Source organism: Poecile atricapillus, chromosome 3 (assembly GCF_030490865.1).
Source record: "Poecile atricapillus isolate bPoeAtr1 chromosome 3, bPoeAtr1.hap1, whole genome shotgun sequence".
NCBI lineage: Eukaryota > Metazoa > Chordata > Aves > Passeriformes > Paridae > Poecile > Poecile atricapillus.
The window spans coordinates 38624549-38641350 of NC_081251.1; the positions used below are offsets into that span (position 1 = coordinate 38624549).

The 16802-nt window shown below is 36.5% G+C and overlaps 1 protein-coding gene across 7 annotated transcripts in view; it reads right to left on the reverse strand.

Moving 5' to 3' along the window:
• Positions 1 to 16802, reverse strand: part of EPHA7 (EPH receptor A7) — a 163108-nt gene that overhangs the window by 64060 nt on the left and 82246 nt on the right. The window contains exon 6 of one of the 7 annotated variants that reach the window (XM_058835174.1): positions 5246 to 5535. The exons of 5 other annotated variants lie outside the window; for them this stretch is intronic. In XM_058835174.1, the coding sequence (XP_058691157.1) occupies positions 5480 to 5535 (56 nt within the window). In that variant the 3' untranslated portion in view covers positions 5246 to 5479. Of the gene's footprint in view, positions 1 to 5245; positions 5552 to 16802 lie in introns of those variants that run through there. One more of the 7 variants, XM_058835175.1, reaches the window with a different exon arrangement.

Here is a 16802-nt window from a genome sequence, read left to right on the forward strand (position 1 = left end):
CAAAAACAAACAAAAGCACCAATACAATTCAATATTTTGTAATATCTGAATTCAGCAAAGTTCTCATTGTCAAAAGAATTTTCCCTGGTAATTATATATATTCTTTCAATATTAAAACAATTTCTAATATTAGAATGTTCTTTAAAAAAACATATGAGAATCAAAAATGACTAGCATAATTATTAATTTTAAAAAGCACAAATAAATTTTGCTGGGTTTTACTGTGAGTTTTTTAACTTGAAGTCTGGCTAAATGTGTATTTCATCAGCCTTTAAAAGAAGTGGTATTTTAAACACTCTGGAGCACGAACTTTTCCAAGTGCAAAAATTTGCAGACTCTCACTAACTTCTGACTTAATGCAAACTCTCACTAACTTTTGACTTAATTTCCTAATCTAAAGTTCAAAAGCTATGCAATGTTTTTTCTGTCATGTCTAATAAAAAAAAAAAAAAAATCCATGTCAGAGAGTCAGGAAAGAAGACATGGGAAATGTGTGTCTAACCAGCAGATAAAGATTTTAATCTAAAATGGTGGAAAGAAATTTGAGGAATCTGTATTGTTATCTAGACAGAACCATTGTAAATTGGCATAATAAATGAGCATGTCTTAATTACTCAGGAAGTTCCTGAAATTAGAATCATAAAGCTGTCCTTCAGAGTAAGGACTTTTATCCATTTCAGCATGAAGACCGTTGGAAGGAGGTAAACAGGACATTAGCATTTCACCTTGTCCTTGGCATAGCATGCCATTGATGCTTAGAGTAAAAAGCCTTTTTGGTTAGAGAATGCATTTTTATATGTGGATCTAATGACTAATGTAGCCAGCCTGAAGACTGATGGGAGCCTTTTCATGCTATTCCAAAAGAAATGAAAAACAGTAGGCAGAAAAAAACCCCCAAAAAACAAGTCACTGTCTTTCAGCTAATTTGGTAGCAGAGTTTGTATGACTCTGCAGATGAGCGAGAATTTTAAGTATACTTCAAAAATAAGGCAAAAAGTACAGTGATTTCATGGAATAAGACATATTCATAGCAGAAAAGTAACTGAATTATGTCTATTTTCCCTTACTTATACGTAACTCGCTGACATGCTCTTCCTTTATCAGAAATACCTGCATGAAACAAGATAGGATACCTCTATTTCTATTTTGCTTAGGAAGGCTCAGTCCTGCAGGAAAACCATAAAGTTGATTTCTGACATCACAAATAATGTTCCATGTAACAGTTCTTATCAGATTTTGGAGTAAATAATCTTTGAATGCTAAATCAGAAAAAGATGGGTCATCAGCAGAAAAAGTTTAAAAATATCTGGAAAAATATAAAAATGGAGCATCAAATGGGATAAAGAATTATTTAAAGCTAGTTTCAGTAAAGGCCTGTTTCCCAAAACTGGGAAATATGCACCAAAAATATGCAAAGAGAATGCATATTCCATTTCTCTGAATATTTATAATGCACTGGCAGAATTCCCCTTCTTATTCCACCATTAATAATCGATAATACTAATAGTATATCCAGACAGCAATAATACCAGTAGGGCATGGTAATGGCAATAGTGGAGGAATAAATCTTTTAATATTACAGTAATGATTGTTTCCAGTGGCTCCTAAAGTGTGTTTAATACTATATAAAAATATAAAGAGATGGTAACGTATGTGCAAAATTTAAAACTTTCCATTATCCCACATTTGCTGGAATTCATGAAGAGGAATGTTTATGAGCATCTCCACAACACTCAGTAAGGCATAAGTCCACAAAAGGTGCATTCAAAGTGTGTACTATTCAAAGATGGGTAATTATGCAGATCAAACAGGAATTTCATAAAAAAATATTAAAAAGGAAAAATAATAATAATCAATAATTGCTATTCACTTGCCAGAATTTCAACTTGGTTATTCTTCTGCAAGTGTAGCTCAAAAAAATATGCCTATATGAATAAGTCATAAAATCCCTCACATTCCACCCTTTCTCTTTTCACTTAACATGAAAGATGAGTATTTTATCTCAGAAGTCCAGTACTCTTCTCCCGCAAACTACTAAGTAGAAAAACCACAAAACTCATCAGTCTGAAAAATTTTTGTCAAAAATTAAGAGCTTGATTCTATCCATAACCACATTTAGGCTAGGATTATCACAAAAGCATATGTGTTTAAGGAAGCTCTGACTTCATACAACCAGTTTTATTAGGAGATATTTGGCACTGATCCTGCAGCAACGACTAGTTTAAACTTTTGTCATTTGAGAAGTATACACGTCCATGGTCAAACCTAACTGTAAACACAGTTTTGAGGTACAGAAAGAAAACTTTTCTTTTTAGTACAGAGAATGTAGAAAAACAAACAAAAAAATTATCAGTACTTATTTAAAGAGAGATATTAAAAATAGACGGCAATTTTCATAAACCCTATCTAGTTATACTTGACAAAGAGTCAAGTGTATGTAAAATTACACAAAACCATGTAAATCTGAAGTAAAAGGGATAGCGTTTGTTAGCTAATGAGCTTTACTTTTTAATCTGCAGAGCTGTTGAAAGGAGAGGCATTTCAGAGCAAAGAAAAGTCCACCATATGGTGCAAGGAAAGACGCATAATAATTAACCCTTAACAAGGGAAGCGCTGCATGCAATCAGCTTATGAATTCTCTCCACATTAGCTAGATTTCAAATGGTGACATAGTCTTAAACAAAGAGAAATCTGGAGGCTCCCCAGCAGCCCTCCTCAGGAGTGCTGTGGCTCAGACACCTCTCTCTACATCTTTCCTTCCAGGCTTTAAGGCTGGGGCAGAAGTTTCTTATTTTTACACCTCCAAAACTTCTGCGTAAATATTTTGTTTTGATTCTATAGCATAGATGGGTGAAAAAGAGGAGCACAATGTAGAAGCAGAATGCTAAATGGGCCTTTTGGAGCGTGCTGCAGTTCAATGAATCCACATGTAAACAGAGGGGAAGGAACAGGAGCCCAGATCCTGGGCTGCCAAGTGGGCCACACGTTCTGCTAGTGCTCTTATTGAAGATATGTACCCTTAAAGCAAAATACAGTTGTTTGCATGGGAATACAGAGGGGATTAAATGATAGCTCTACTCCTTATCTCAGGATGACATCTAGGGTAAAATACAAAAGAAGGGGGGAAAAAATCCTGAAGAGCTTTTCACAATACAAATGCATTACTGCATCCTCACTTCACTCAAACACTTCAAGTATGCCAAATTATCAGGACTTCTCTGAGCTTTCAATATTGCAAGTAAGACCTTAAGAGAAGGAAATTTGCATGTGCCATGGTATCAAAATTAAAACATCTGCAGTAACATTAGATGCTTAAATTTTATTAAGTTTTTCTAGGCACGTCTGGATTGTAAGTGCAAATGAAATGTCATGCTAGTCAGCTCTACCAAACACTGTAAAATTATTGCTATTAAAAGAGACACATAGTTTTTTTACTTGTTTTCTGGTGCCCACCATCAGGGATATGATTTCTGGAAAGCAGGTTTATGCACTTTGACAGATGGGAAGGATAAAACTTCTTTTTTTTTTTTTTTTCCTTTTTTAGAGGATAAAAATTCTTTGTATTCATATGAAAATGTTGAAAACCAGTTTGCAGCTCTTAAATTTCAGCATATTTCCTTATGAAAATTGAAGAGGATTTGGGGGGAGAAGTAGGATCTTATTTCAGGCCGCATAAATAGACAAAGTGCAAGAGAAGCTTTCTAAAGATATTTTCTTTTAAAGAGACAAAAAAACAGGATTGAAGCACAAAGAAAGTTAAAGGGATGCAAGCATACAATATATTCTTTATCTTGTATGAAATGGTCACTGTTTTGAAGCCTTTGAGCCTTAATCACTAACGAGTGATGTGCCATATGATAACTCAAAGCTTGATCTCAGGATCTACCCATCCCAAACCTTTATTACTCCTGGAAACTACATCCTATTTCTCAATGTCTCAATGAACTCACTGTATGAACTCACATACACTCTGCTCTGGCAAGTGGGAGAGCTTTGAATAAACCCAAAGACAGAGCTGTCCAAGTACTGCCCTTCATCAGCAGGAAGCTTTAGAAAGAAAAATGTGACTTCGATTACCCCTTCAAACTAAATCAGAATTAATCTAATTTGTTTTGAAGATGAAGAGGAAAAAAACCAAACACATATGGGGGGAAGAGGAAGTGAAAAGGGGAAATGGAAGATTGTGAGAGATTTGTGAGTGAAAGATGAAAGAAGAGAGAGGTGGAATCAACAAACTTGTAGCTGTGAAATCCTGGCCTGCAGATTAACATTGACCAATCTGCAATAAATTCAGGATATGATTTGCTCCAGCCTCAACAATTAAATCAGTCTGAATGCTACTTTATAAATCATTCAGTCCTTTTTTAATAAGATGAGCTTCTGGCAAGATGCTTTCCCTCACTGCCTCCTGGAAGAGATTACATTTTAAAAATCTTTAATTTCTGGAAGTATTCAATATGCTAAAGTATGGGCTGCTCCAAAAAGCAGCTTTAGTTCTGTATTTCAACAAATGAATTGAGACTGAATACACAAAGAGAAAGATGATTTATGCTCACTGTCTCTCACAGATTAGTGTGGGAATAAAAAAAACCTAAACACACCAAATAAATAAATAAACACCAAACCACTCTTCTTCTACATAAGCCTTGTTACTTTGCTGAAAGGCTGCCTCTAATACAAACTATCAGAGAGATTGTTTGTTGAATCAATGCTTTTTTACTCATGCTTCCAGGAATGGGTGATACTTTAAAGCCAAATTCACCCTGATACAACTGGGTCATACGAGATTAGATTCTGAGCTACCCTGAATCAATCATTTACCTGAAATGAGTCACAAAGCCACAGAAAGGGTTTTTTGCCTTTGATTTTTTTCCTTGTCATTCTCCTCCTGAAAGATAGCACTGATAGAAAATAAATCATATATTTAGAAGTTATGCCATTCTAAACAAATAATTCCATTTTCTGACTCTGAAATTGTTTAATCTGATGCAAGAAAATGGTAATAGAAATAAATATATTTTTAATTTACTAGTAAATAAGTTCAGCTCTGTAAATTGTGAAAACTTGTGCTTAAACCTTCATTCAAGTGAAGTCAGAGATATTTAAGAACATTCTGATTTTTGGTTATTTATTTTGTTAAAAATGGTTGTTTTGTGGGATCAAGTCTGAATTAATTAACCCATCTACAGCCAACTGCCTGTTTAAATCTGAACTACTACATTCCCATACACTAACTATATTTAAGAAGAACACGAAGTAGATATATTTGCCCTTTGTATTTGAAACATTTCAGGCAAATGATTAAAATCTCCACGGAACTACGTGTAATAAACATTAGGCCGACCTTGCTCAGCAAATTGCTAAACTAAGTTAGTCGGGGTTGCAACATGGATGCCAGTGCACTTGGTGCAAAGATCTCTCAAGCATTTCTAGATTCTACTGCATTCTTCCTTTCAGAATCCACTTCTTGCAGTTTTCTTCATGTCCCATCAATCTCATACCAGCTGCAGAGGGAACAGTACAGAGGGAATCCATCTAGAAATGAATACACCTGTTGCACATTAACTTCAAGGTGAATTTTATTATGGTTTGTCCTTTCTTAGCTCTCCCTTTTAAGCCTCTGCCTTTGGACAGAAAGAGTGAAGCCTTGAAGGCATGAGCCTTTGTATGTTTACATACAAATTCTTAGCAAGAAAGGATTAGGCTAAAGCAGAAATTCTACAAGCATGGTTATGAACTTTTAATTAAGTAGTTTCACGTTTATAAATCCTACCTAAAAAATGAATGATGTGTAATTTTCTTTATAGCCTGGGCACACTACCCTTCTTTTGCCAAGATCTATTCTGTAGACAAAAGCAGTAAACTCTACAAGACTCCTATATATTATCAAGGACTCACAGATAAAACACACATTAACCCATTTCAGGTCCTAATATCTGTCTGAGCTCCAAGACGCTTCAAATTATATATATATCAAGTTAGTGGACTGCTCTTGTTTTTCAGTTGGCTTTTAAATTATTTGGAAAACCTAATCTCTGCATGTTCTCAAGGTGTCTCAATTTATTTAAAGACACAACATTTTGTGTTGTCCACAAAAATCGGATTCATCGCCCAGTGTGCAAAAAACCAAAAATCAGACACTCAGGAGAGACATCAATTACTTATTTCAGAGTTGCACAAGCCTGGCTGCTTGGTGGTATTCCCCAAATCAAGCACATGCACTGTCAAAACTTTTTACTACTCATAACTTGAGCAAACAAAAGAATTAGTGTACACTAGCTACAAGTTAGGTTGTTTTCTTATTAATTAGTATTTTATTTTTATTGATTAATGGATCTCTCGTTTCTCATGCTAATTAGTTCACATGCTCTGTCCTTCTCCTCTTTTTGAGTCAGTGGGTTTCTTGGGTCAGTGGTCCATGACTCAGTGGTCACAATCTCCCCCTGCAAGAATTACGTCTCACCCAGTTGGAGCTGATTCCAGCACAGCTGCTGAGTTGACCTTGATAGTTTCTTCCTTATCTTGGGAGTTCTGCCAAACGTCCTTGTGGCCCGAAAATTCTGTATTCTTTGTGTCCACTATCAGTGGGCATCCTTCTTCCCAAGCTTGTTTAACCTCCCCCTAGGTCTGAGATCATAGAACACATCAAGCCCTAAACCTTAACAAGGCTATTTTACCAGCAAGTAATTAGTTTTTCTAACACCTGGACATCACTTACAGCTTGTTAACTGCTATTTAACAGATTACATCTCCCTTCTTGTTGATTAGGCTTGAGAGTATACAAAGATCAAACACTAAAGAATACCCTTTCATAAGAAAATTTTACATATTCCACATTTTGGAACAATATGACCTATATGTTTGAGGGTTTTAGACTCTTTTTTAAGCTCTAATCCTGCAGAGGCTGACTTCTCTGCTGTGACACAGCCAATGGATTCCAGCAGCATGACAGGAAGCCCCCAACAAGATATGCAACAAAGTCCTGAGACCCTAACAAGGCCCCCATGATTGTTACTATCAGTAATATTTCAAGATTAATTCAACAGTTAGAATATTGTACCCAGATAGTTTTATTAAGCCAATGCTACGAATTTTTCTAATGTGAAACTGCCCTTCTGCGGTCATCATCTTACAGGTTTTTTATTCTGAATAACCTGACCAAAATTCCTAACTGACATTCAGACTCAGAAGGGAGTAAGTACAGACACTGGAACATTCCTGAAGCAGTAGGCTATAATTTTATTAATTCATTATATGTGGCATATAAGAAGACCCTGTCTTAGAGACAACAGGGCTACCACCCCTGAGAACGGCTTGACTGAATTAATTGAAAGATTCAGACCAATCTTTAAATTCTCTCATCCTTCTTCTTGAGGGGAATAAAAGATATTCAAGAAGGAATTCAATTGTCAAAATCCTTTCCTCTGTGCTTTCCAAAGGAAAAAGCTCAACTATTAAAATACCAGGTCTCCTTGCACAAGATGAGTCTTCAATTGTTTGCCCACAGAAGATAATGAGTCAGAAGCTAAACTAGCTAAATGCTTACACATACTTGGTTATTCACTTCTAATTAACTGTTCTTCATCCCTCCTCCTCAATGTCCCCAGAACATTATGAAGAATGAAATAAAAATTTGCTAAAGTTCTCTTGATTATCATTCCCTCTTTAGTTTCAGGAAACGGAGATTGGTCATAGCTGTGATATCCCAAACAAAATTTCTGCATTACAAGAAGTGTAAATGGGACAAAGAAGAGACACAGATACATTTAAAAACTTTGTATTACTGAATAGGGAAAGTGACACTCATATGTCAGCTCCCTGTGGCACTCCATGAAACATACAACTCCTTTGCAGCTGAAACTGCATGTTCCTTGTCTTCCTCCACCAAGCTTTTCTACACTCAGCCTCCCTTCTCATTATGCAAGCCCAGACACTATACCAAACCCAAAATTGTTAAAAAATTTCTACACTGTTAGTTCAAAAAGCTACATACAATTGCAAACATTTTACAAGGCAATCATATTGTTCCATCCCTTAAATTGCTGTATTTGTATAGGAAGAATGGATAGTTGCATATCAGAAGAACTATGTTGTTACTATGACTGGAACCCTCTGATATTTGAGCATAATGTTCTCAGGATGTTATTTAGAATGAAATTATTTTGCCGTGATGGACAAAAAAAATTATCTGTGGATTAAATAGATTTTTAAATGAATACAAATATTAGAAAGCACAAAAAATACTATTAAATAAACTACTCTGATGCTGGGAAGTGGATAAAACCCACAAAAAACAAACATTTGAGACCATCCCTGTAAGAACATAGACATATTGAGTTTATTTTAGTCTGGGATTAGATGAAATAGAATTTTTTCACAGAGTTAAAACTTGTATTGTATTAATATCCTTAAACCTGTATTTTCTATTATGTCATACCAAATGTAAACTGATGGTGTTATCCAGAGCTTAAATGTATGTGAAAGTGACCCCTGAGACCCAGAGCAAGCAAGGACAATGAAGCTGGTAAAAGGCCTAGGGAGTAGGTCATATGAGGAATGGCTGAGGGAGCTGGGCTTGTTTAGCCTGGAGGAACGCAGGCTCAGGGGATGATGACAGGATGAGAGGACAGCCTCAAGGTGTGCCCAAGGGAGGTTCAGGATGGACATCAGGAAGAATTTCTTCAGGGAAAGGGTTGTAAAGCACTGTAATGGGCTTCCCACGGTGGTGGTAGAGTCACCACCCTTGGAGGCATTCAAGAAATGACTGCACATGTTAGTGCTACAGTTTAGATGACAAGGTAGAGATCAGTCAAAAAGGTTGGACGATGAACTTGGAAGTCTTTTCCAACCGAAATGGTTCTGTGATGCCTGCACAAAAGATGTTGAACCAGTCACTGCTTCAAAACAACCAAAACTGCATTGTCTCCCGATTGCTGCTGCTTACAAGAGTTTAACACCCTGGGACTTTCTCCACCCACTCTTTTACTTCTTGAGAAACCATCAATGTTCAAAAAGAAGCTTCAGAAACTTCCATTGCAAGCATATACTATCTATGGAGTGGGTATTTAACCTTTTTTTTGAAAGAAGGCACGAGTTTGCCTTCCTTGCTATCAAGTTCACATAGCCTGACCAATAACGTGATTATCAATCTTTGCTTAGTTCTTAATCACCAGCTATTTCCTTTGAAATGCTGAAAATATGATTTAAAATAGATTTATTTTACTCTTTTATTTTGTTTGGTTTTAGTCCTCTAAAATCCAGGGAATATTGACATTTCTGAACACAATGGATAAACATTTTAAGAAATGCCACTTCCATTGAGTGACAGCTTGATTCACATATTCTGATTCGGGAAGTTCTCCATCTCTAATGGAACAGGCTAAAATAATCTGGAAATATGTCTGCTTGGCTGACACTTTCTAGATACTCCCTCTATTTGGTAATACATTGTTTAATTTCTGAAATTTCTTGGAATCAGTATATAAACCCTGACAAATCATAAAACTTCTAAGACTGGAAAGGGATATCTGTGTCACAAAATTTAATTCTCTGTTAACTACATTGCAGACAATATTATGTGGTCAAGATATGAAGATTAAAAATACTTTGAGGTTGCTGCTTTTTTGGCTGGAAGATAGCTCTAGAATGAGATGCATGCATTTTTAACTGACGAAGCATTTCCTATCTGACTTTCTCTTGCTAAACAAGCTAGGTACTTTAATTTCTTCTCACTTCAGGAAGGCAAAACACATACATCTAACTCTGCTAAAGTGTTTGGGAGGAGTCACTAAACAATCTCTTAGGTAGGAGAGAAATTTGAGTGGGAGAGAACTGTTGCCTAGGAAGCCTGATGCCAAAAGTGCTGCAGTAAAGGGGTAGGAGGTAGAAGTGACAATAGGAGGGGGAAGGAAGTGAAGGAAGCAGTATAATGCAAACTCCAATCTCTCTCTCTCCCTCACTAGACTCAAACCCCTGTGGTGTATGATGAAACTCAAAGATAAGTGTTTTTATAATGCTGCTTTCTGGACAGCACACTGATAGATGTAGTTTTGCTGAAAACAACTTTAGCGTAGTACATCACAAAGAGGTGAATTAGGTATTATCCCTTTTGTCTTCTTACTGCTTTGGACTATTGCAGACCAGGCTTTTCAAACAGTGCAGAGAGGTGGAATATATCCAGGCAAATTACAATTCCCTTTTTCTGCACAGGCTGCCAGCTGCAGAGCAGAAGTGCCAGGATGCTCCTGAAGTGCGATCAAGCCCTGAGAGCTCCCCTTGGAGAATCTGCCCTATGAGAAGAACTTACATCTGCCAACATCAATGCAGTGATAGAGGGGATAATGCTGCTTTGGCTTTGCATGCAGTTTTTCCCCCTCTGGTTTTGACCTGGTCTTGGCTGCCATGTGACTCTTGATGCACTTTTTGAAGGATAAAATATACAGATTATATAAAACAGGTGATAAAAAGAGAGAAGAAAGAAAATTAGAAGGGATAATAGAATTAGAGATGGAGGGAATTTTGCTGAAAGATAATGTATGGCATTTCCAGGTGTCTATCCAAAATATGAACTAGATTGTCTCCAATTTCTACTACTTTAGGCAAATGCAGTCTATGTGTGTAGCTTAACCAGACCATTCTGTAAGAAATAATTGCATTATGAATTACCCAAAAAAGCTCACATCAAGTAGTCAGTCTGATTAAATGATTAAGGAACAAAACTTGGAATTGAGATATTTGGTTTCTTTCCTACAGTCTGCCAATGATTTCCTTTCATATCTTCAGCAATACTTGATATCTTTCCATCAGAAATTTCCAGTGCAACACTGGATAATAATTCTTACCCTTATTTGTGATGGATGCGAAGATTGGAAAATAATCAGCACATCAAACTTTCCTAGGGATTTTCCTATACTTAGGACATGAACCCTAAAAGGCATATCTCTGTAAAAACATAATGTAATTGCTGCATTAAACAAAGAGGTCATTGACTGATCCTACTGTGTGTATTTAATAAGAACATTTCTGAAAGGTAAGACCATTACTACTGTTTGTATTTAGCAACAGAGTGTGACACAGTGAGATTATCCTTGCTTTTCTACACCCACCCGCAGTTTTTCTTTTCCCACATATGAAAACCATGAAAAATACTTGCTTTCTTATACAAAGCATTCTTCTTATTTAAATTGTTGTTGTTGTTGTTGTTATTATTATTATTATTATTATTATTATTATTATTATTATTATTATGTGTTTGGAAAAATGTGCTAGCTATACATTCTACTATGACTAGTAGAGACTAAATACATAAATCTGAAAACATGAGATTTATCAAGTTTATTTTATCTTTACAGACTGATTTTCTAATTGCAGCAGCAGCACACAGGAGCAGCTGGTTCTAGAATCTGTAAATGAATGAAGCCACGATTGAGAGGTTGTGAAAAGGCTGTTTAGTATTATAAAAAAATCTTTGGTTATCAAAACAAAGCAAATTATGCTAATCAGGGTGAAGATGAAGTGTTCTTCAATTTTGTCCCAACTTACTCAAACTACTAAGCTTTTATTTTATGTAAATAGTAATACTTTACAACTGAATGTGCTGACACATTCAAAAAAATAAACACAACAAAGACTTTCCATTTTTAAGTTACCTATACCTATTTCTTCTTCAAAATATCTAAAACAAGATAAACAAGTTGATTTGATTTGGCAAACAGAGAGAACAATGGGGAATGAAAAAAAAACCCTCTAATCCACAAAGTGGCAATATAAAAGATCGAATTTACTAAAACTATCCATGAGTTTGGCTTCCTGAAACACAAAGAAACACACAGCCTTGACTTTATAAGCGAGTCAAAATGTGAAGGCAGCCGTACACAGCAACTCTAAATCAGGACTCTATCTCCTGCCTTCTAAGAAGTATATTCAAACTCTTGTTGCCTTGAAGAAAGCAAACAATAAGGAGCCAATCATGTCTCAGGGGTCAAGCAACAGGAGAAAAATGTGCAATTTCTGTTTCAGTTGCAACATGTTCAAATACACTTTAAGACTCTTTATTCAGCAGACTGGTTTACTTTATCCATTGACTTCCATTGTTTTTTTTCCAGGTATAGCCCAGTAATGTCCCCATATCAAAGGCAAGTCAAATGTATCAGGATATGTTTGGAAAATTAAAATAAATTGATGCTTTGAGAGGGCAACAACACCCCTGGCAACAGTATTCTTAAAGAAAAGCACTTTTTGCTCAGAACATAACCATACTAATTTCTTTATGGTTTGCTGTATTAAGTTTTAATTTTCAGCTCCTAATTGTAACAAACAGATAATGTAAGGACTTTTATTATTTCTCTGTTTGTAGCAGCTGAACTGTCATCCAATATTTCTGCCTCTTTATACAGCTTAAATATGACCATTTTCCTAATTTAGATAAATATACAGCTTAAATATGACCATTTTCCTAATTTAGATAATTCCTATTATCTCTGTTGCCAACTATTTTGGAATACACTTCTGATTTCAACACCTTTCTGAGAAGCCTAAATCCTTCTGGCACACTTTATAGAAAAACTTGTAGCAAGATACAGTGTGAAGCCACATATATATACTTTCTTATCTATTTATACTTTAATATTCACCACCAGTTGTCAGTAAAAACTGTACCTGAATTTAGCGCAAAGTCCACCTGCTAAATTTTGCCATGAAAATAAAGAAATGCAGCTGAGATCAGACAACTCCCTTCTTTTCACACCTGCCCTTAAAAACTAATAATATATTAAATGCTGGGTTTCACTAGAAATTAAGACCAAATATGCTTTTAATATAGCGAAATTTTAGTAAAATTATGTATTAATTTTAGAGAAAATTATGTTATAATTTTAGAGAAAAGTATGTTATAATTTTCTCCACTAAAAAAGGAGCTTCAAAATATGAGCTTTGTATTTCTTTGCTACACTCCGGGGAAGAACAGTGATATTTGCTTTTTTAAAAGTAGTGCAGCCATTAGTGTACAAAGTATTTTTGTCAAAGTCCATTGCACAAAGTAAGAACATATCCTCTAAATTTTCATTCTAATTGGATGTCATGGAATATAATTTTCATAATTAGGTGATAAAATGGCTACATGCTCTTGAAAAAATCAACATAGAGCTCAAATTGAAAAATAATAAAAAAGAAAAAAAAGTGGCATATTCTTTCTGGTTATCAGGTTTATCTATAATACACTAAATTACATAAATGCCAGTGTAAAAATATTTTTGGACAAAAAGTTCTGTATTAGTGGTAATAAAACTTAGTGCTCTGGTGGCAGTATGGTCCAGCACAATCAGTAAAGCCCTGAGACAGCATTAAAATATAAAAGGTGAGCTAAGAATAAACTTACTGCCTCCTAGGTCCCCAAAAGAATCTGGACACAGCTAGGAGAAAATCCCATTTGTAAAAGGCTCCCTCCATCCCTCACACCTACTACAGAAACTGTCCTCTGTCCCATGGAATTGGCATGAGGTAAATACGTGTAACAAACCCACTCCCTTATAAAACATCATGGCTCTTTATCTCTCATGCCATTGTTTCACCATCATTAAGTTTGCATAATTATGCCATTGCCCCGTCGGCAGGGAATGCATTGGAGTGCATAAACGCATATGTGCTTTAAAAAATGGACATGGCTGTGATAGAAAAAGGGACATCAGCAATTTGAATGTTTATGTAATTTTTATTTACAGGTAAAGTCTATGATTGCAACATCTTTAAATGCTGCCACTTAATAATTTTCTTATGCAACTCTCCTACAAGGAAGAAACATGGCACTTGAATTCTCTACAAGCTTATATTTTGAGGAAGCCTAGTTCAGTGAAATGCAGGATTAGGACGCCTTTCTGGCACTTTTTCATGTTTCCCAGGCTGGATTATGATGGAAATTGGAACAGTCCCCAGGAGATGACAGTCGAGGGGGGGGGCTTTCTGTATTATAGCAAACTCCAAGGATGCCCTAAGGTAAGCAGAATTGGTCAGAGTTTGCACAATGCCACATGCTGTTATTCTGTTATTGAAGGCACCATTACATTTCAGTACGCTGTACATTCACAACCCACCGGCAAAAAGGTGACAGGCATCACTGGTCATCTAGCAAAGCAGTTTGGTTCCCCTTAGACTGTCATTTATAATGCAGCCATTTTATATGCCTGGAGAGATACTTTTCTCTGCTACCTGTGCAATGACAACAAACAAAAAGTCTGCTTCAGAATATCACATGCCAAGAATGAGGGAAAAAGTCTTTGCTGCCTACAGGATAGTAATGTGCATGAATAAATCTCACTTCCCTGTATGTTACCCCATTTGTACAGGAATGCCATTGGAACAGATCTCTGCTATGCCAGTGTTATCAAATGCTGTGTATTATGGAAAAGGAAGAAAGATGTTCCACTTTTCTTTATAGCCCAAGGTGCATCTACAACATTTGGGAAAAACTTGCACAGGAAGAACAATTGTTCTGAGAAAAATAATAATATGGTGAAGAAAAAAAGTAATTATGAAACTGTTTATGCTTTTAAAAATCTAGTTCTAGAAATAACACTGAACTCAAATTAATCCCTGGTATAAATGTATGGCATACTATTAACGTAAAATGAGTAATATCCCACACTGTCATAAGACTGCTTCATGGCCAGTACCACAGAAAGAGTGTACTTCTTCCCCTTGCTCATATTAAGCTTGTTCTAAGGAGATTTAATCTGAAATGCTTGCTTGAAGTGAAGATTTTGGTCTCTGAATTCATATTCCTCCTTTAAGACTCCCTGGCAGTGGGACTCTCTCCCACTGTTTGCACAGTGCCTGGCACAACGGGACATCAAACCTCATTGTGTGCATTAGACACAACTGTAAAATCCTTACTGTCCACACATATCTGTTCCATCTTGGTTCCTCACTACCATTCATATGCCCTCTCCTCTCTCAAACCTCCAACTGAATGTTCTCATGTGTGAAACAAGAGACTACATTGGTAAATATGAACTATACAGATTCTGAAATCTGCCAGCAAAGCATACATGGTAATTAAACATCAGCAGATGCTTGTTATTTGCTAACTAGGCCTTAAACATCAATACGTTCTGGGTTATGTTCTGCACTCCTCAGGCTATTTATTAAAGCACAGTAATAGCAAATGTTTACTTGTTTTCACTTTTTTTTTATTTAGATTTATTTTTAATCCTTTAACTTCCTGCTGGACTTAATTTATTCTTACACGGCCAAAGTAGTGAAAATTAAAGAAATTTGCTGCTTGATGATCTGATGAAGCACCCTCTCCACTTCCAGTCATTCCCACTTTTTAGCATCTTCAAGCCTGACATCAGTTTTGGATGCAGCTAAATGCCAACTATCCCGATAAACATGTACACTACCAGCTGTGGCTCCATCTGCTCAACTAAACATTTTCACACCAAATCTGTCGGGGAAAAAAAATATTGGTTTTGGAGTTGGTATGTAACAACTGAAATATTAAAATCTTAACTCCAGGTGGCCCTTCACTTTTCTATTTCCTCTGATGAATATATTTAGAAGAAACACAACTATCTATTTATAGTCTGTCTCAAACCCACAAAATCCAATGGAACGAACTTGGTGCAAAAAGCACAGATAAATAAAATGTGAATCCAGAGCTGATAAACCCTCCCATTGCCTTTTGCAGAGCCCTTGCAAATGCCTCTGTGACTGTGTGACCTGACCAATGTGCAGCAGCAGCTATAAACAGCTCCTTGTCCCTCTGCCCCAGCCTGGAGGCAGGCAAGGCTGGTGTCTTTGTCATTTTGTCAGCTTGCTCCCAAAGCACTGCTTTGCAAACCCAGAGTGGCAATTGTCATTTCAGTACGTTGGGATGATAGCTGTAGTTTTTTCAAAGCCTTTCATGAAAATGAAAGATGCCCTCCCTCCTCCCCTTTTTTCTTTTTTTTTTTTTTTTTTTTTTTTTTTTTTTTTTTTTTTTTTTGAGGAGGAGGAGGAGGAGGAATAGGAGAAATACCTGTAGGACCAGTACAGACAACATGCTACCAGAATCCTGGATGTGCTACCAGTGTGCACTGACTTCCACCTGTACAGCACGCTCTCAAGTCACAGCTGTGTATTTCCCTTTGTATCAGGCAGAGATCTAGCTCCTCATCTGTTAAACTCTTCATGCCTTTGAACAGCCATATCTTCTTAAATAAAGAAATAAAAGTCCTCAAGAAATGGCAGAGAAACACAGTGAACGTGGCTCTTGCTTGAACTGTCAAAATGATTTTAGAAGGTTCATGTGGTAATGAGAAGGCACCAGGAACAGCACCTGCCACTGTGCAATAAGCAATATAATGTATGAAGTCTGGAATAGGAACAAGGTTTGAACTGCACAAAGCCAGTGCTTATCACTTTCCCTCCTCCACTGGGAACCTGACAGAAGGTGCAGGGCAGTCCAGTTCTGTCACCATGAAAGCCTGAGTGGCTGTTGTGAAACACGGACAGCTCAATGGCTGAGCCAGGAGAGAAGAATAACCCCAGACACAAGTTTGTGTTTCCTGCTATACCTGCTAGGGCCAGTACACTGCTCCTTCTGAGAGTCCTCAAATGCACATGCCAGAGTCCTGAGGTAATCTTACACCTTCAGGAACAACAGTTTGAAAATGGATATGAATCCATTTAACTCGAAAGACCAGTTGATTCAGTCCATCAGCTGGTTTGTTCAGTGTCATCTTCAAGGCAAGACCAGAACAACTCCCCACCCCAGTTAAGGCTTTTAAACAGTTGCAGAACATAAGAAATCAGAAAACAGCAAAATA